Genomic DNA, 20,650 nt, shown 5'->3' with positions numbered 1-20,650 from the left:
GTGACGTATTATCCAATGTTCATGTTGCACAGTATATTATGCCACCCTAATCATGATTCCTATTCCTGCGCTTGGCCCTTCGGTTCTCGTTTCTAAATGGTCAGGTTTTGGTGGAGATTTAATGTCACATTCATATATCGAAATTTTATGACTTTTGATTATACTTATATTTAACCAAATAAAATAAAAAAAATACTAAAATATAAAATATTGTACTTTCACTTGCACATGAGGTTTTTAAATGTTTGTTATTGCACCCATCAAAGAATGAATAAAAACCATCGATTAAAGTGGCTATGGCCAAAGTCAGAAAAGCAGCTTTTGACGTTGATGCGTGCATTACTGGTCCGGGACTGGGAGCGCCAATTTTTTTTTTTTTTCTTTTGAACTGGTGAAACCATTTTTACTGTTACCAGCACTAATTAGTTCTGCTTCTGCAGGCATCAAAATAAATCATTAAATGAGTGGGGTATTTAATGAGGGCAAGATGGTAACTTCTCTTCTCATTTCGAAGATGACATTCCATTTCATTTCCATCCCGCTGAAAATGCCCAAGCCAAAGAAATGAAAATCGCTTGGGAGCAAATTTCAGTTCCACTTTCTCACATTCCTCCTCCCCATTAACATCTGCCAAAGCACAAACGTTGCCATCTCACCCGTCTCTTCTCGACTTTGAAACATCTCGAGCCAAACCTTGTTAAATGAGGGTTTCACTTGAGCATGGGCACTAAAAATTACTCAAGAACAGTACAATTACAACTCCATTGTTAAATGAATAATCATTTAACGTTGATGGAAATTGTCAAACAAAAGAGCACAAAAGCGTACAATGTTTCTTAGACACAGAACTCCTGCTAGTTTTCCATTCCGTTCAAAATTTAACCAGCAACACCCAACTGGAGACTCATGAACCAGGTAACAATTTCTCTTATAATAGATTGTAAACCAAGCACGTCGACTGGAGATCAAGGCTAACAACAAATCTTTCAACACCAGTTATCAATCATATGTGGAGATCATTGGCTTTGGATTTATATAAAACAAATACACTATAACCAGAAATCGAGGGGCGGGCAGATAAAGGGGAGGCTTTTGAAAGCAGAAAAGGTGCCACAGAAATGCCATTTACTAAGCTACACATAGTGAATGAAGCAATAGAAGCAGCAGGTTCTCGCTTCAGCTAAACAAAATTTCCTAGGTAACTGTGCCAGTTCGCTTCATCTTCATCTTCCTTTTCATCTCCATCTTCGGAGGTAGAATAAAATGGTTGAGGATCAAGGAACAAATCTCAAGTTGCCAAGCCTGTTGTCTTACAAATGGGGCACAGATTCTTCTGCATTAGCCACTGTTTGATGCAGTTCGTATGGTAGTCATGGCCACAATCAAGCGTTCCAACATCATCCCCGTTGTCAAACTCTTCCTGCACACAAGTTATAGGAACCATATGCTGCAGCGTATTATACACACGGAGAAGGTAAAGCGCGAGAAGCCAGTCACTCAGAATTACCTGACAAATACAGCAGGGTTCTGCCTCGCATTGAGACCCTTCTTCAACTGAATACTTCCTCCGTTTCATTAGTTTCAATACAGTTTCCTCGCTCAATCCAGTACTCACATTTCCAATCCGTTCTTCCAGGGCCAATAACTCCTATAACATTCGTGTAGGTTATATAACAAGAAATTCACCAGATGAAACATCAACTTTCTTCTTCTTCTTCTTGTTTTTCCTTTTTTTTTTGGGGGGGGGGGGCGCAGTAAAGAGAATAAGCATGGGCATCAAAATTTGGAATTTCTTCTACCTCGTAAGACATGTTATCAACATCAAGTCGCATGTCCCTATGTCGGTCATGAATATCAGCCATTCCAGAAAATACTGAATGGTCAAAGATCATAAAATCCTATCACAAAACGAAAGCATATAAGTTGGCTAGCAAAGTACACACAGGGCTAGTCAAAAACAAATTCAGATCATTGAAGGATAAATATTCATGCACTCAGGGAAGAAGCAGGATTTGAACGCAGAGGTAATTCCCCTCAATCAAAACAGACCCAAAGTGTGCCAGCTATTAAAGTATAACTTCGAAAATCCAATTGCAAGTCTGATCAGAAGTGAAAGTAAGTAAATCTGATTTTGTAGGTCAGTTAAGACCAAATTAAAAATTCAATAATAAATGCTAGGAAACATGTCTTTTAGTTGGAATTGAGGAAAAATCAAATCAATTTTGCATCCATTTATACCATTAATTCAGGAAAACTAACCTCAAACCGAATGTTCCGTCCCCTACACATGAGGCCCAGAACACTGCGGAGCTGTGCAACAAAAGGAAAAAGAAAGTGTCAAGGCTAACAGAATAGTTTGTTAAAAAAAATGCCTGAAGCAGGCAGAATGCGAAAATAATGTCTTTCATTTCCCAGTGGGCCTGACCACAATACCACAACTTCAATTATGTTAATTTGTTCAGATTCTGAAAATATTATTAACTGTAAGCTTCAAACACTGTCTCATTCATTTCGGAGTTTATCCAATGCATAGTCCACGATCCAAAAAACTGTTGACAAGTTTAAAATGATGAGAAAACAAGCTCAAAACTAGCATGCACAAGTACAAACTCATTGATTAATTATAAAGGAATAACATGTATTGGCTGAGTAAAGGAAGTCCTAAGTCTGAACTGGTGAGTATACGATGTGAGTGAAATGCAAAATTGAAAACCAGTTTTTATGTAGGTCAGTTTCTCCATACACAATTTCTGGAACGTAAATTTGAATACCATAGAAAAGGGGTTGCTATCATCAACCAGGTGCATCCATATGCTTGAGATATTCATTAATAACAAGCATGCCCTCCAATAACACGAAATATAACTTGATGGGATTAACACAAAAAACTTGTGTAGCAGGTGGCCAAAAGGGAAGTAACAATTCTGAGGAAGCGGTAACCACTGGACCAAGGGATAGTGCTACTATATGTAACCAAAAGAGCAAGGGAAAAGGGAGACCAGATGAGCAATTTAAGCTGCCATAGTAGTGAGCGGTTTGAAGGGGGTTTTATGAGTAATTCAGCATCAGAGAGAAGACATGACATTTGTGGGAGAAAAAAAGGGTGGTGCACGCTTGCCTCAGGAAAGCCGGTTGTGTCTTTCCCATTCTTGGTCAGTTTCTCTGTGGGGTAATTGGTGCTGGGTTTTGACTTATACCAGTGCCTAAACTTCTTGTAGAACTCATACTGTGCTATCTTATATTTGGAGTATTTCAAAACCAAAAATCCTTCCTCGTTTAATTGTCTCTAGCTCTTGGGGATGTTTGTGTGTGTTGGTGTATACTAGGCATTCTAACATAACTATATAAAAGCAAGAAAATAGTTAATTGAATACAGACCTCAGATCCAAGTCTACCACTTCCTTCACTGGCAACAGCCAGAGTTTGCAATGAATAGGGAAGCCTGAAGTTGCTATCACCTCGCCTCTCCACCCATGGTGATATTGAGTGCGATTGATGACGTCCTTGACTTCCAGCTCGAGATGATGGTGCCCTTGCTTCAGATAAAGTGATAGGAGCAGAGCGCAAGAAAGAATTGCTATTGCTGAAACCTCCAGCAGCCTCAGAAACAGATGACAACAATGATCGATGAACATAATCAGATAACCTCCGTGGATGATGTAGAGGATTGGGACGAGAAACCCAGGATGGAATAGATGGTAAATTGAAGGCTGAACTCAATCCAGTATGCGGTGAGGAAGTAACATTTCCTGATATATTTAAATTTGCACTACTTAAAGCTCTATTGGTTGGACTCCGAACCGAATTTCTTAAATCAGCCACTGGAACAAACATTGGATCATTTATGCTTCTAGACATGCTTCTTGAGCTTCCTTCTTCGTATAGTTGAGTATCCCTGTCTGGCCAAATCATTGAGTTTGACAAATGGCTGTTTCTTGAGTTAGAGCTTCCACTCCATCTAAATGATGGCATATTCCTGCGTAAAGGAGAACTGGTTCCAAAGGGCTGGCTTTGTGGAACGATATCTGCAGATGGCGCTGACCTCAAATCCATAGAGCCATCAACAGGACAAAAACTTTGTGTCATAGGAGAACATGAAGGAATTGTAGAACGTCTAGTCACACTGTCATTGGAGAATGCAACAAAAGGAATGGAATCCTGTTGATTTGAAGGATTTATCCTCAAGCGAGAATTCCTCAGGAAGCTATTTGAGCTTCTTGCAACATTCAAATTATCAATGCTCTCTGAAGATTCATCACCCACATCCCGGCCAGGTCTTGAACTTATCAATGCTGATGTAGCAGATCTGCTTAAACTGCTCCAAGAATTACTCTGAGTAGGAAGTGTATGCCAAGCACAGTTTTCTGTGTACTGGCTGCGGCTAGAACTTTCACCTTCTGAAGATTGTCCAACATATCCTTCAACAGCCTTTCTTTTACAGGATACACGCTGGGCATCAGTAGAATACCCCAGCCTACCACTACTATTATCTACCATGTTACTTCCAGAAGGATGAGCAAAGGGCGCAGGACCAACAGTAGGTGGGATAGGCTCATTTACTGATCCACTTGGTTTGTTCAAGCTAGGATGCTCAAGATGCTGCCCCATATTAAAGCCGGCATCTGCCAAACTGGCATTTAGGTTGAGATTCTGTGATACAGAATGAGGATTGGAGTTGTTCATACACGTAGGACTTGTATTGACATTGTCCAATGAAGGTAAATTGGTTGATTCAAACTGCCACCCTAATCTTGATCCAGCACCAGCACTCGTTGAAGATGACCATCCAAGTTCTCTTTTCTGCTCGTCATTGTTAATTTCAATATGTGAATCACTGGAACCTGGCTCACCAATTCTCCAATTATTGACGCTCTTCCATTCATGGTTAATTGAATTTGCATACAATGGGTTCACATCACCAGGTGAAAGCATAATTTGAGGGCTTTGATTTTCTAAAGGGTTCCTCGTGCCATCCCAGCAAATCTGCTGATCCACGGTAGCATTACTTGAAGTAGATCCACAATCAAATTCCAAGGTTTCAGCCAAGGAACCTATTCTACCCCTTGTCCCTTGCATCGGGAGGATTTGTAAGTTTCCCTGTTTAGACGTTAAGGAATGTATAAAAAGAATTCCTCAATAGAGCGTCATGTCACTCTGTGTTTCAAAAAATCCCTGCAACAAAGAGAAAGTGATCAGTAGGCAAAAAGAACAGGCTTGCCTCAAACAGTTCCATGACTAAGTAAATGTTTCAAGTCACATCAAACAGTACCATTTGGTTGTCCTGCACCATGAGGCTTCAAAAACCTATAAAAATATTTATTATTGTGTTTATTAATATCTAAGAGCATTCCTGAATGTTGTAGGCCTGTTTGGTTGGAGGGGAGGGGAAATTTTTTTAAAATTTCCCCTCCCCTCCCCTCCAAAACCTCCCCCCCCCCCAATTGGAGGGTTCCCTCCCCTTCCACCCCTCCCCCTCCCTCCCTTCCAACCAAATATAAAGGTCTAAAAAATTGCAAGTGGTTCTCACTTATTACAATGATTTAGTTCCAAACCTCTTCACAATTCCATACTGACATGATAAAAGTAGATATCATGATAATGACATGAACGCAGCAAGCACTAGCAGCTCAGTCTCATGCACTAACACAACAAAACTTTTATCATTCCAATCAAGCAGGTTTATTTTATTAAAGCAACTGCAGCAAGGTCGAGACAACCAGAGATAGGGTATACATCCATATCAGAATAAATCTGTGTCTGCTTCGGTAAAATGTCAAATATCAACTGCAAAGTAGCTTAAATGCCGCCAAAACATCGTGCTACCAATTGATAAAGTGGACATCTCTTAAATTACAAAACTCGTAGCCATAAATAAAGCCAATATGATTAGGTCAATGACGTTTATAGCCACATGATGCAGCACTTGTATGCATTTTCATTTCCACGCATTACAACGAGGAATTAACAAGTATAAGTTCGAGCGTGTAAATAAATTCTACTAATGCAGTATTGCCTTTTGATTAAAGTCATCGAAAATTATTCAAGAAAGAAACAAAATGGCAGGCAAACAATAAAGTTAACTCCTTTCCGAGAAGTAAAAAACAGATTTGAGTTTCCTCCCAAGATCAGCTTGACCAACAACAACTGAGTTTAATCCTTTCAAGACCAGGCTGAACAGAAGGTCCTAGCAACAACCAAGACTAAAAATAAACGCCACAAAGTTCAATGTATGAAACCGATTACGAATATGGCAGCGTGAAAGATTCAATAGCAACCCACACAGCACCACAAAATTTGAAACGTTAATTAAACCCTAAAAATACTGAAAACTACCGGAAGAATCAAACTTGATGATATTTGGATCCTACCATTTCACCGACCGATCAAACCATGAGATGAAAACAAAAACAAGAACTTGGGAAATGCCTTGAAGGCTTACCAGATGAAAGCAAAAAAAATCCTGATCTACTAAAAAATCAGAGGATGAAACTCGGGGAATAAAGCAAGCAAGCTCTAGCCTGTGCTCCCAGGGATAGCTGTTTCTATTGATTTATTAGTTGGGGAAGCAAAAGACGCAGAGAACAGCCCCAGAAAAACGTAAGGGGTAGAAGGCAGCGCCTCTTTTTTGCCAGAGCCTATTGGTGGGAGACATGAAAACAGAGATAATGGAGGTACAAAATCAGGGGATGCAATTTTTAATCTATGGTCAAATACGTTAGCCCAGAACTATGGTCAAAAAGGAAAGTGGAGAAATTATCATGCACTGATAATGATGATCTCATTTAAGTTTGTTTTATTTATTTTTGGTAACGGATGAACCGAAATATTTTCGTTGTCAATTAATTTAGATTTGACATGCTATTCACAAAATGGGCATATGAGATTTTATTGAAGAGTGAGGCACATGCTATACTATCTAATTTAATTCAAGCTGGTCCGGAGGCGTGAAAGCATTCATTCGTAATATTTAAATATGAAAATGGAATGAGTAAGAATTACTTTTAAAATACAATCTAACGTAACAGAACTTCCTTGTGAGACGGTCAGAGCTAAAGAGCAAAGGCCACAGGTAGGCTGTTTCTGTTTGGCACCTTGCCTCCGTGTTTTTATTTTCTTTCCCTAACAAAGTAAAGGCGTTAACGAGACAGCACAGAGTGAAAATGAGGGTACGCTCTGCATTTCCATCCCCTTCACGCCAACCACCTCTGACTTCTCTCCTTCCTTTTTACCATTCAAATCGCATTCACATTCACATGCTTCTCCTTTTTGATTGAGAGTCGTGACTTTAGGTCCTACTTAATTTAATTTGTTGCCATTAAAAAAACCAAGAGTATATAATTATTATTAATATTATCACACACGTGACGTTAGTTATCACAACAAAGACTCCGAACATGATAAGTGGAATCTGACTTTTTTTTTTTTTATGTGAGGTTGGTTTTTATGAATTTTGACCGCATTTAAGGAGTTTCTGTTTGTGAGGAACCCATAATTGATGGTCTGGAAAATATAAAATGACAAAAACATGGACACGTGAAGAGGGCTATGTTTCGTGTGAAGGAATTGATAGGGGCAGCTTATAACCAGACGGTGACTGCATTACCATGATAGCTTTTCGGGGAAGGGAAAGGAGCAGGTGAGGCCACCCACTTTGTACATTAAAATTTGGTGTGGTAGGAAGAGGCTTGAATAGCGAATCCAATTCAATTAGTGGCAGCTGTTAGTTCTGCGGTCTCTACTTTTAATAGCCGCAGAGGCTAGAGAGCAGCTTCTTCGGCTAAAGCTTCCCAATAGCTTTAACGGGCGCCACCTCTCGTATCAACGGTGACCATTGTATTTTCACACACACACACACACACACACCACAAGGAAAACTAGAACCTGTTAGTACCAAATCAGAGCATGAAGGCCAATACAATCACGTTGCATCATCCTCTAAAGATCCTTGGGAGCTTGATGAATGGCATGAAAACCTAGTAGAAATGAAACTCCCCATTTAGCAAGAAAATCCATCGCTTTATTCCCAGTAACATGCCTCATTTTCACACCCCATCTTTGGACCAACAAAGATTTAGCAGTAGCAATGGCATCAAGATCTTCATGCTCCATGTTAGTTTCACTAGATAAACTCTCCAGTGCCTCTGTAGAATCTGACTCAAGAATGACTTTGTGAAATCCTAAATCCCAAGCCATTTTCAACCCATGAACATGAGCGGTAATCTTTGCTGAGAAATTATCGCCCCTAGTTAGACGGTAAACAAACCCAAAGATAAAATGTTCCTTATCATCACGAAGGAGACCACCATTGAAAGCCACCCTTGTTGTAGAAGAACAAGCTCAATCAACATTCAATTTGACCCAACCATCCAACAAGCATTCCCACCGGTTTGTAGATTGTATACCAGTTACTTTCTTGAAGTTAATCTCACCTTGCACCTTCTTCAAGCTACTTAAACAAGTATGTGCTAGTGTCAAAATTTCAAGATAGGTGCAAGCTCACCCTCAAAGATAAACAAACTGTGTCGCTTCCACAATTCCCAAAGAGAATGCTGAATAATGCATTCCAGACTATAGTGTCTTCAGTAGCCCTATCACACATGCTCCACCCCATCCAGTTACTGAGGTTAATATTGAAAAATTGACTCCATGTTTCGGGTGGGACCAATTACTGCCACAGAGCTTTGCTTTGAGCACAGTCATAAAAAACATGAAGCATGTCCTCAGTTTACGTACCGCAGATAGCACATTTGTCCTCCTGACAAAGACCTCTTCGTTTCCTTAAGTGATTGGTTAGTATGCTATTCTGAGACACCATCCACAAGAACAATTTGCATCGTTGGGGGGCTTTCACCTTTTAAAGTTTTTCCTAAAATCTGTCTGGTCAAGATTCAGTATTGGAGATTACTTCATATGTAGATTTCATCGAGAAGTCTCCAATCTTTGTCCAATGCCATCTAGCCCCCGTACCATGATTAATCCTTTTAACACCATCCCTCCTTTTTCCCAGGTGCCTTTGATCCCAGCCCAGACATTTAATCTCAGTCATTTCATATTAATACATGGCATTAAATCGTTGCTACAATTATATTCGTTGCGGACAATTTAGATCCACAAATCATCTCTTCGCTTAATAAGACCCCATTTAAGTTTCATAAGAAGCGCTTGATTATGGTTTTCTGAGTGTCTCAGTTCCAACCCCTTATTTTTATTTGGTTTACAAATGTCATCCCAAGCTAATAAGTGGATCTTCTTTTTCTTGTCTGAGCTCCCTTATAAGAAGTCTCTATTACACTTATCGACGGTCAAGTGCTAGTAGGGAGAAGTGTGGTTTGCATGACATGACTAGGAATGGCCTAAGTCATAGGTGTCGTCGGAATGGTATGTCTTATAAAAGAAAATTTATTAGGCTTCTAATTCATAAGTCTAGTTTTAACTTTATCCACAGTTTTATGGAAAGTTTCCTTCCTTACTCTCTTGTGCATTAAAGGTACCCTAAGATACTTCCCCAAGTCTGTAGATAACGTGAACTCCATAAACTGACTAATCTCATTACATTTATTTGTACTAACATTCTCAAAGAAGCAGGATTAAGTTTTATTAGAGTTAACCTTCATATAAAGGAAAACAAAAAAACCTGAAGGATTTGCTTAATAACTCAGGCTTGTTGCATAGAAGCCTTAGAAAAAAGGATGACATCACTGGCAAAAAATAAATGCCATATTGGAGAGCCATTCTTGTTAAGACAGATAGGCTACCATTTTCCATCATTCACATGTTCTTGAATAAGATGAGCAAGCTTCTCCATACATATAACAAAGAGATATGAGGACATGGGATTACCCTATCTAACCCCTATAATTGGATTGAAATTCTCAGCCTTGAACCCATTCTAAAGTAATTGCGTATTCACAAATGAAATGGCAGTAGAAATTAACTCTACAAGGTTAGGTGCCAAATTTAATTCCTTTAAACAACTAGCCATGAAATTCTAATTAACACGATCATAGACCTTCTCAAGGTCAATCTTAATAGCCATAAAAACTTTCTTCTTTTGAAAATTCCACATGGAGTAAATTATTGCTTATGCAACTATGATATTATCAGAACTATGAGGACTCAAAATGAAACTACATTGGTTAGGAGTTATAATGTGAGGAAGGAAAGATCTAATCCTCTTAGAGACTACTTTTGTAATAACTTTATAAATAACATTACAAAGACTAATCGGTCTCAAATCTCTAACCATCTCTGAAGGGTTATTCTTTAAAATAAGCACAATTAACGTACCATTTACTCATTGTTGATTACTTTATCTTTTGCATAATTCATTGTAGTTCTGCCCTATCTTATTGGAGTCATACTAATTTCCCTAATTTTAAGAGAGCCATTGAGATTGCTTTGAGGCAAATTGAGTTTCTTAAAGCTGGTGCATTTATCAAGGAATGCTGAAACCAAGTGATTTCCCTCGCTGCTGATTTAGAGCACTTATAGAAATGTGAAGAATCCTATTGGTGGCAAAGATCTCGTGTGAATTAGCTCAATGGGGGTGACATGAATACTCATTTTTTCTACTCGTTGACTGTGGCTAGAAGTCAAAGGAATCAAATTGTTAAGCTGAAAAAACCTGATGGCTCTTGGATTGAACCTGAAACTGATATTACTTGTGTAGCTGTTGAATTTTATATTGAATTATTTGATAAGGGTAACATCTCAGATCTTCAATTGGTATTGAATTATGTATCACCCTATATTAATGATATTCCAAATAAATGGATTACTTTCCCTGCTAATTTGGATGAAATTAAACAAGCTGTGTTTTAACTTGGCTGCTACAAAGCTCCTGGTCCTGATGGTTTCAATGGTCATTTTTACCAAAATACCTGGATAGAGGTACACCACACTCTCTTTTCTTTGGTTAATAATTTTCTATCGGGTGATACCTATTTGGGCAAGTTGAATGATATACTAATTTGATTTTAATCCTAAAAGTAGATAGACTTAAGTCTAATAGCCAGTTTAGGCCTATTAGTTTATACAATTTTACCTATAAGTTGATCTCAAAGTTACTTGCTAATAAACTAAAAGTTGTTCTTTATTATTGTATCTTACGCCAGTAGTGTGCATTTGTTCCAAATCACCTTATACAGGACAATATTTTCACTACTTAAAGAGAAAGAAAACTAGTAATGACTTTGATTTTGCCCTCAAAATAGACATGAATAAAGCTTTTAACAAGCTTGAATGGAATTTCATTGAAGAAGTAATGAGAAAGATTGGATTTTGTAATTTTAATATTCAAATTGCTAGTAAATCAATGGCCTAAATCGCTCCAGGAAGAGGTGTCAGACAAAGGGACCCCCTCTTCCCTTATCTATTCATACTTGCTAGTGATGTTTTTTCTCGCATGCTGAACTTTCATGTTAAAAATGGAGATTTACAAGGTATAAAAATTACTGAAGGCTACCCCATGATTACTCATTGTCTCTTTACAGATGATACTATTTTGTTTCTTAATGCCTCTTGAAGGAATTATAGCACTATGAAGGAGCTTCTCACAACTTATTGTAATGCTTTAGGTCAACGAATCAACTTTGATAAATGCTCAATTTTCTTTTCTGCTAATGCATCTGTGGAAATTAGAAATGTTGTCTATAATTACTTGCACATTCCTAATGTTGATGATCTTGGATTTTACTTAAGACTCCCTATTCTTTAAGGTAAATCTAAAATGGGTGCACTTGCTTATGTGAGGGATAAAGTAGGAAAGAAAATTCATGGTTGGCATTATAAATCACTATTACTTGCAAGGCATGAAGTAATGTTTAAATCTATTGTAAATGCCATACCAATCTTTCTTATGATATGCTTTAAATTTCCAAAGAGGACTTGCAAAGAGCTTGATAGCATGGTAGCAAATTTCTTTTGGGAAAATTCTGTTGATAGGAGTAACATTCACTAGAAGGCTTGGTCAAAGATGTGTTCTGTAAAACATGATGGGGGTCATGGTTTTTAAGACTTTATGAATTTTAATGATGCTCTCATCGCTAAATTTGCTTGGCAATTGCTCAATAATCTACATCAGCTTTGGGTTAAAGTCACGAAAAGCATTTATTTCCCTAATGCCTCTTTCCTAAAGGCTGTGAAAGGTCCGCATGCATCATGGGCTTAGAGTAGCTTACTTACAAGTAGGGAATTACTTGACAAACACCTTTGTAGGAAACTAGATACCGGTATTGATATCAAAGTATGGTTTGATAAATGAATTCCTAGTTTGCCTAATTTCAAAGCTATTATTATTGGTAGAGCAACCATTAATGAAGACCTTAAAGTAGCTAAGCTTATTATGAATGACCAATGAGACTTGTCCTCAATTTCTAATGCTTGCACTCCCGAAACTCTTACGGGTATTTTGAATATACATATCCCCAAGCATTTGACAGCTAATTCTTTTGTTTGGATCGCTGTAAATAACAGGGCCTACTCTGCTAAGATTGGTTATAGATCTTCTTTGGCTCGTTTATCTCCATTAGTCAATAAATCTCCTAGCTTTTCATCCACAATTTCAAGTGATCTCTAAAAATGCATTTGGCACCTGAAGCTTCAACCAAAAATCAAACACTTTCTTTAGAGAGCCCTGAACAACTTGCTCGTAACCAGAGAAGCAATCTACAAAAGAAAATGTGCTGTAGACCCCCTTTGCCCAATTAGCAAGATGCATCTTGAAGCCTGGTATAGTTGCTATTTAACTTTGAAAATTAACCCTGCTGATATATCCTCGTTTGATTAATGGTGCAGTAACTTTTTTCTCCAAGATTCTATTTTGGATGTACATTGCAAATCTCTGTTAGAATATTTAGAAGTTAAGGTCTGCCTATTTTTCTCTTGTGCTATAATTGATCCTTATACTATTGTCTGCAACTGTTGAGTTTTATTTTGCTACACATGAGGAAACTCTTTCTATTGCTAATGTTGATCCTGCATCTCATATTTAGCTTCCTTCTTCTTTAAATGAAAATAAAGTCAATTATGATGCTTCTTATTCAGCATCCTCTGGAAATGCTGGCATTGGTATTGTTTGGAGTGATCACTCATATGGTTTCATCAAGGGCTAGTGCCAAACAATCAATGTGTCTTTTGGTTTTATAGCCAAGCTACTTGCTTGTCAAAAAGCTATCTCTTTGTTATCTTCTAAAAGCACTCATAAATTTGTTGTTGAGGTAGACTGTCAGGACTTTTATATAGCTTTATCAACTAAAAGGTGGAATCAGTGTAATTAGTCTTTCCATAGTCTTTTAGCAGATTTGATTGAGAGTTTTGAGTCCTTTACATCACTTCACTTTTCTCTAGTTCGACGATCAGGGAATATTACTGTGGACTATCTCGCTGCCTCTATTTCAAAAGGAGTAGAACCTTTAGGTTGGGTTTTCTGAACCTTCACTCCCTCATTTTACTTTGCTCTTCAAAGACTTAAGCTCTTGTCAAAACTACTTGCAACAACAGGCTCCAAAACATGATCATGAAGGGATTAGCTAATGTGCTTTTATTTTCTTTATTATGTTTTGGCTTTGTCTTTGGCTTATGGCTTTGAATTATGTTACTCTACTTTTGTTTAATGTTATTATCCATTTTCGATATAAAAAAAGTACCATTTACTCTCTGTGCTTTCTTTCATCCCCCTCGCTCTTTCTCTCTCTCTCTCTTTCCATCCTAGCTAAAAAGCTAATTCCTTTGCCTGTAATCTCTCACCTATAAGCTATATATGTTGAAGAGAGAGGTCACGATGAAGATTAACTAAACCACTTTACCAAAAAAAAAACACTAAAGCAAGTTCTTAAACTGTCCTGTCCATTTAGAAGGGTTAGATAACTAACGAGGCAATCAAACCTTTTGGAAACTATTAGGACCCCAATTACTAATTTCAAGGTAAATGAGTGGCCTCCTGCCAAATCTAATGGTGCATAGCCTTTATGAAGAATATTAAATTATATTAAAAAATTAAATATAACTTTAGTCGACACCTAATACCTGACTGCCCTCTAACCTTATTCCCTATTATATTAAAAAAAATGCCCTATTGGCATCCTCATCCTATCATTGGAAGGTCTTGAATTCAATTGTAATAAACTTGTTTTGACTAATTTCTTGTACTAAAAAAAAGTATCAAATAAAAATAACTACTCCCTCTATTAAAAAATATAAAGAAATTAGATGTTAAAAAATGTAAGGTATTTTTAGTCTTTTAAGGTGTAACAATTTTTTTTCAAAGTACTCATATTGATTAATGACTTTATATTTATTATAGGATGTTTAACATGGGTAAATGCCAAAAGATAGGATTTAAAAGTAGGTAACTACTTTATTGTGGATGAGATTCAGTTAAAAATGTTTTATATTTTTTAACAGAGGAAGTATACATCAAGCATAAAGTATGATATACTAAAATAAAAAATAAATATTTATCATATTTCAATGATGACAAATATACATGCACAATGCACACACATATTATATTCAATGTTTAAAGAAATCGGATCAATATGATCTCCTTTGATTGTTAAAAAGTAATGAAATAGAATGGATTAAAAAATTAAAATAAAAATGAACTAAATCACACTTTATATCATGTTAAATATAATAAAACTCATTAATATATATTATAATGTAAAAATTATTATACTCTTCAAAAATTTCATAAATTATTATTCACAATCTCATAAATTAAATTACTCCTCTTTCTTAAAATGTGATCACCTATTTCATTTGATAATCTTCTTTTTACTTTAATTTTTTTAATTCCTTTCATTCCATTTCTTTTTAATAAGTATATGGGACCAAATTAAAATCATGACACCATAGTTATTTTTATATGATCATTTGGCTGGATCAAATTCGAGCCCAATTCAATTGATGAAGCATGTTCAAACAGGTTATAATTAAATCAACATGCTTTAAATTTAAATACTGCATGCTTAAAATAAAGAAAATAATAATGTATAATAATAAAAATGAATATTAAAATCTAAAGATAGTATCTCATCAAAATAAAAAATCGACACTCCATGTTCTTTCTCCAAATTCATGATCATAACATTTCGAGGCCAGCTTAACTTGTTCTCTAGCCCCGTCTTTCCCCCCTTGCGAACTAGACATTGTCTGCTTCATAATTCAACCGATCAAAACAATTAGCTTGTCTAGTTCTCAGAAAATGATCCATCTGCCGCTCACAATTATTTTTGAAACAGCAAAGTAGATGTATATTAATATAGATCCTCCTGGTTTGGTTAACATTGTGAAACACAATAGTAATAAAGATGATAATAATTTCGCTGTGATTTGCGAAACCGATACATTTGGCAGTCATGTCAGCAGAAAAGGGTGGAGTGGGGTGGGCAAGGCATGAATGGTTGGTGAAAAGAGAAATATTTAAATAAATTAAGTATATCACGTTATTTATAATTTATTTAATTAAAATATTTTAAATAATTTAAATAAAAACTTATGTGATATTTTTTAAATTAATTTTATTTTTATAATAGAATACACATTTAATTTCTTACATTTTCTCATTCTATTATCATTATTTTTAAAATTAATTAATATTTAATATCATCTAAATATTATGTTTTTATTGGAGAGATTATAAATAATATTATGCACCCAATTTACAATATTTCTCTGGTGAAAAGCATGATAAGGCATTAAAGGAAGTAAATTTTATAAATGTTGGAAGCAGAACCATGAGTAAAGCAACAATAAATGCCTCAGGTATGGTATTCTCTCTGTTCTAAATTATAGGACACTTTAAAAAAAAAATTTTCATTCTAAAATGTAAAACACTTTAGATAAATTAAAATTTTATTAAATATACCAATTTTAATATTACCCTTTCTCTTTCCATAATTATTTTTTATCCATTCTCTTTTCAATGTATTAAATAATAGATATTTTTAAAAATTTTTATTTTTATTTTGAAAAAATAACATTATTAAACATATTTAATAACATTTATTAGTATGTAAAATTTTATCTAAAAATATCTTATAATTTAAAATAGAGAAAGTATTTTTTTAAAATTCATTTTTTCTTTAAATATAAAAGAAACTATAATATTTTTAAACAATTAAACAGCTTTTATCTTTACATTAAAAAATATTAATTATAGCTCCTGCCATGATATTAATTGTAATATTATTAGAGACAAGACAGAAAATGTACTATAATTTTATGTGATTTTAATTAAATAATAAATTTTGATTGATGTGCTGGATTCAAGGCAATAAGTCGTGTGTGTAGGAAAAAAGAATGCAGGTGCTTCGGGTGTAGACAGAGACACAGAGAAAGGGGATGGGACAAGCTAGCTTTTGCTCTCTCCCAGTCCACAAGTTGTTGCCGTCACAAGGTGTTTTAAATTGATGCACAATCGACCAACAGCCTTACTGCCCAAACTGATACATATAGACATGCCACAGGCAAAACAAGAAACCCTGCTCCACTTGCAGAATATAAGCACCCACTAGAAATTACTAGTTAGGTTTAGCTAGCAAAAGCAGTCCTGCATTGAAAAATAATTCATAATCTTGAGAAAACAAGTGAGCACACGTTGGCACGTTAACATTGAAAAGCAAGGGAGAACGAAAGGACAAATGATATACACCAAAATTAGCTGTATAAACACTCCCGCTGCAGACCTACTGTTGGGGCTCCCGTACGAACCAGAATTCTAATTTCACTTACCAACCCCTGTGCCAACGTAGAGGAAGAGACAAAATCACATAAATAATGGCATGCAAAACACATCCATATCCAGACTCCTGAGAAGAACAACTCTATCTTTTCAAGCCCTGTTAATGTCATTTTATGCAAACTCAAACTACGATAATTGTCATTCTCTCTGAACTCTAAACCCAGAAGACAACCATCATCAAGCAAAGTTGGGATTCCCGTCAAATCAAACATCTTTATTCGGGAGTCAACATATCAGTTTCAAACCTACACTTCAATGGAACAATAGACGAGTCAGCAAGTTTTTATTAGGATAGATAAGCTAGTGTTTTGCTATTTTGCCTTGCCCCATTACTCCACCCTTAAATGTCATACAAAATCGTCTAGTACTTTGCTTCTGCCCAAGAAAAGGTGTGAAACAGAAAACAGAATAAGCTAGAAGTCTTCCTATGAGACAATCTCTAAGCAAATGGCCTTTCACCAGGCTTATGAGAAACAAGTCTTCATCTGACGAAATTGGTAGGTTTTATTACATTACTACCTTACTTGGGTAAAATTTGCATGTTTCATTTACCAAAGCTAAATATATCACACTCTGACAGTAATATTCCAGAGCAATGGCCTTTCATTAGATATCTGGAAAATAAATAACTGCATGCCCATATTAAAGATCTGCTGAATAACTCTTCAAGAAGGGTTCAATAGTGTATTTACAATCATCTATTGATCTATCAACAAGCTATCTTAACAAGTGAAGTGACCCTTCCACTTCATTTGCTGCAACCTCATTTGAGACTATGTTTCTTCACTTTATAGGGAAAAAAAGGGTTACTGAATATTCTAAACCCTTGTGTATTTGCAGGGTTGTTTACCCATTCTAAATACAGCTGTTTCAGATCATATGTATCATGAGATTAGGACTACTATTCACTTATCTTTCACAATCAACCGATTCAAGCTAGATCATCCAACTCTATGAAATCCTCCTCAAGAATTGAAAGTATATGTTGCTGAGATGTCAATGCATCGACAAACATCGCGCCACCACCAGGAAGTCCAGAAAAATTTACCTGATAACAAGCATAGGCAAAAAGAAAACATGAGGAAAAATAAATAAAAATGACACTGTTTTGGTTTTATATTAAAGATCAAGAAATGCCATACAAAAGGTGTATTGACAAAATGGCAATCTAAAGCCCAAAAACAGGGACATGCTTCAAACAAGCAGCCAAGTCATCATGCTAACTATTCAACCAGTAGAGCTATCTGCTAATCACTGATTTTGATTTCCCCCTTTAAAAGAGTAGATATCAATTATAACCTTGCAATGAGGGGAAATATAATAAATAAAATTGTACCGGATACACATTTGTATATCTCCAATTTTTCAGAGCATTAATTTGGCACAGTTGAATTTTCAGTGACATACAAGGCAGCAGAAAGGCAGCCACATTATACAATTTTGTCCATTTCTTTTAAAAAAATGCAACTTCACAGAAGTGATATAGAAAATTATTAACTGCTTTCCAGCATCAGTAGCCCCTAATTCTGACTAAAACTAAACATCGCAGACCATACAGATGCAGAGCAGACATTTGTTATCAACAACTAGGAAAAAATGACAACAAAACAGAAATAACTGCTAAGGAACTATATGAGTTCAAGCAAAATGCTAGCTAAGTAAAAATCCTTCACAGAAGTAAATCAGGTTTGTACACCCAGCTTGAGAATAAAAACTATATATAATACAAGTACACAAGCAGTAAAGAGAATAGCTTTTCCTGAGTCACATATTAGAAATTGCAAAGAGGAATGGCAAAGTTGAATATATACTACCGTTTGACTGTCTTGAGGATCTGCACAACGCTGGACAGTAGCAACAGAAGCTGCTGCAGGTGCAATTTGATTCTTATCTAGTTCGCTAGCAGGTTTCAAGGCAGACACTGAAATCTTTCTATCAATGGAGCAGCCACCACACATTTGAGTCTCAATTATATCAGGCAAAACACATTCATCATGCTGAATGCCAATGTGACGTACAGCTGAGAAACTTTCCTCTGCGCATGAACTCAGACCATTCTCTGACACGCTATTCTTATGACACGCTCTAAAAAATACTCGACAAACAACAAATGAAGCCTGCATAAGAAATAAAGATATGAGGAAACCCTGCAGAAAAATATAAGTAATAAAGGAAGTAACTAAATTCTTAATACTTACTGAAAATACAAGGGAACATAACAAGGGAACACTTTTGTCTCTTCCACAAGGTAATCATTAGAACATGAAGGAACTAAATACCTTCAAGAAAGAAAGCGTAGAAAAAGAGAGTGCCAAACAAACAGAAGATAGTGTGATTACTCCAAAATTATGAACTTAGGAATTCAACAAAGAACGCAGACAGGCTTAAATTATGGGTTTATAGTCTGGGAAATGCCATTAAACAAAAGAATCATGACGCAAAAAGTATACAAGTGTCTTCCAACAACATATACATAGACAAAGAAGGGTAATTTAAGTACAACTTTCTCTTTTGTCCAACGAATTTCCGGAAAATTGAAGCTTTGGAAGTAGGCAATTCATTCCGGGAGAAAATCACAAGAAAGTCCCAACTTTTTAACTTTTCAAAAGAATAAATAAATAAATAAATAAACAAAACGCCACAACTGAACTCAATTATTAACAGCAGCAAGAAATAAATTAAAAAGTTCCGCAGAACAAAAATACAAACACGATTTCCTAAGTGCATATTCAGGCATGAATCCAATTCATAATTTCTCAATGATTTTTCACATTGCCCGTAACATTACACAGGGATGCTATCAAAATAATAATTAGAAGAGGACAGAAAATTGACCACTTTCCTATCCAAGAACCAGTAACGGAGTAACCGAGCGCTAAACACAAAACTAGATAACGTCCGAAGACGTGGCATTAAATCAAAACCTTCCTAAGCAATACTTTAGTTTTAATGTTGAGTTTCAAGTAAAAAGCCTAGAGTGAGTCCAAAATCGTGTACCTTGAGATGACCAACTAATGCATACTCATGCAACATCCAATTCGTCTTGCTGGCGTTCTTGGGAGAATTCCCCAAACAGAAAACGAAAGTGGTCCTGGTGCCCAAGGTGACATTCCCACCATCACTTAAAACATTCCTAACCCCTCCCTTTCTCATCCAATACCCGCTCTTGACCATCCTAGTCTTTCTCCTGGAATCCTTCAAAACCCTGGCAGTATAACAGTACCAATGCCTCTTCTTTCCACGATAACCATAGGAAAAGCACGCAATTTCAGGCAATTGGAAAGGATCATACTCGTACAGGTCAAGCTCCCTGATCAGATCGCAACCATGGAAATTAACGCTGGCGTTCTTTTTGGGTAAATAGTAACAGAGCAGCTGCTCTTCGGAAGGATGGAAAAGGCAACCGGGTGGGAGTGAGGCAGGCAAAGCGGCTCTGGAGCATTGAGGCTCTTCCATGAATAGGAGAGATTGTTAGGGTTTTGGGAATTCAGCAACGAAGCGAAAGGACAGGAGTGTGAGGGCTGATGAAGGGCTTTGTAAGGGAATGCCGAGGAAAGAAGCGTGCACATGAAGCTTCTCTGAGTCCGCCGTGAGAGGGCGCGTGTTTGCGCGCGAGACCATGCTGCGTGTCGTGGGATCGGACCAAGGCCGTCAATAAAACTGTCGGATTCTTTCACACATCTCGAGGCATACATTTTCAGAGCTCTGATTGGTGGGATTACGAGAGCTCCGTGGACTTTCCTTTTTAACCAAATGCTTGGGGTGCTCTTCCGGTGATGGCATGTCCTGATTGGCTGGGACGCACAACCCCAACCTTGCCCGCATCCAAGCTAAGTAATCACAATTCTGATATCGATACTCCCACAGGCGCCGTATCAATTTAAAAATTACTCCCTATTTTATCAA

At 36.5% G+C, this 20,650-nt stretch overlaps 2 protein-coding genes across 4 annotated transcripts; both read right to left on the bottom strand.

The window, feature by feature from the left end:
* Positions 1 to 909: 909 nt before the first annotated feature.
* LOC129318066 (probable E3 ubiquitin-protein ligase RHG1A) lies at positions 910 to 6,679 on the bottom strand. Of its 3 annotated transcripts, none has more exons than XM_054962585.1 (6): positions 6,440 to 6,679; positions 3,379 to 5,172; positions 2,260 to 2,310; positions 1,800 to 1,898; positions 1,508 to 1,648; positions 910 to 1,420 (listed from the first exon to the last, which is right to left on the bottom strand). In XM_054962585.1, the coding sequence occupies exons 2-6, from the start codon at positions 5,074 to 5,076 to the stop codon at positions 1,289 to 1,291; spliced, it is 2,121 nt and encodes a 706-aa protein (XP_054818560.1). In that variant the 5' UTR covers positions 5,077 to 5,172; positions 6,440 to 6,679; the 3' UTR covers positions 910 to 1,288. The 3 variants fall into 3 exon arrangements, with proteins under 3 accessions (XP_054818560.1, XP_054818561.1, XP_054818562.1); XM_054962586.1 differs by lacking the exon at positions 6,440 to 6,679 and adding an exon at positions 5,270 to 5,388; XM_054962587.1 differs by lacking the exon at positions 2,260 to 2,310 and having other exon boundaries at positions 6,440 to 6,678.
* Positions 6,680 to 17,329: 10,650 nt separating this feature from the next.
* Positions 17,330 to 20,435, bottom strand: LOC129317803 (NAC domain-containing protein 72-like). Its single transcript, XM_054962190.1, has 3 exons — positions 19,742 to 20,435; positions 18,559 to 18,861; positions 17,330 to 17,792 (listed from the first exon to the last, which is right to left on the bottom strand). The coding sequence occupies exons 1-3, from the start codon at positions 20,198 to 20,200 to the stop codon at positions 17,676 to 17,678; spliced, it is 879 nt and encodes a 292-aa protein (XP_054818165.1). The 5' UTR covers positions 20,201 to 20,435; the 3' UTR covers positions 17,330 to 17,675.
* Between the last annotated feature and the right edge of the window lie 215 nt (positions 20,436 to 20,650).

The sequence above is a fragment of the Prosopis cineraria genome, unplaced genomic scaffold (genome assembly GCF_029017545.1).
Source record: "Prosopis cineraria cultivar Desert tree isolate PC_DT_omini unplaced genomic scaffold, ASM2901754v1 PC8, whole genome shotgun sequence".
Classification (NCBI taxonomy): domain Eukaryota; kingdom Viridiplantae; phylum Streptophyta; class Magnoliopsida; order Fabales; family Fabaceae; genus Prosopis; species Prosopis cineraria.
The sequence above is the reverse complement of the archived record's forward strand: the minus strand, read 5'-3'. Positions and strand labels throughout refer to the sequence as shown.

What these genes read in the sequence shown, in the direction of transcription:
- LOC129318066 (XM_054962585.1), bottom strand. Translation starts at nt 5,076, where the DNA reads ATGCAAGGGACAAGGGGTAGAATAGGTTCCTTGGCTGAAACCTTGGAA. An exon ending in GACGGAACATTCGGTTTGAG is followed by an intron (nt 1,899 to 2,259) that starts GTTAGTTTTCCT and finishes GTTTTGTGATAG; the next exon opens with GATTTTATGATCTTTGACCA. An exon ending in AACCCTGCTGTATTTGTCAG is followed by an intron (nt 1,421 to 1,507) that starts GTAATTCTGAGT and finishes ACTTGTGTGCAG; the next exon opens with GAAGAGTTTGACAACGGGGA.
- LOC129317803 (XM_054962190.1), bottom strand. Translation starts at nt 20,200, where the DNA reads ATGGAAGAGCCTCAATGCTCCAGAGCCGCTTTGCCTGCCTCACTCCCA. An exon ending in CATTAGTTGGTCATCTCAAG is followed by an intron (nt 18,862 to 19,741) that starts GTACACGATTTT and finishes TTTCTTATGCAG; the next exon opens with GCTTCATTTGTTGTTTGTCG. An exon ending in ATCCTCAAGACAGTCAAACG is followed by an intron (nt 17,793 to 18,558) that starts GTAGTATATATT and finishes GCTTGTTATCAG; the next exon opens with GTAAATTTTTCTGGACTTCC.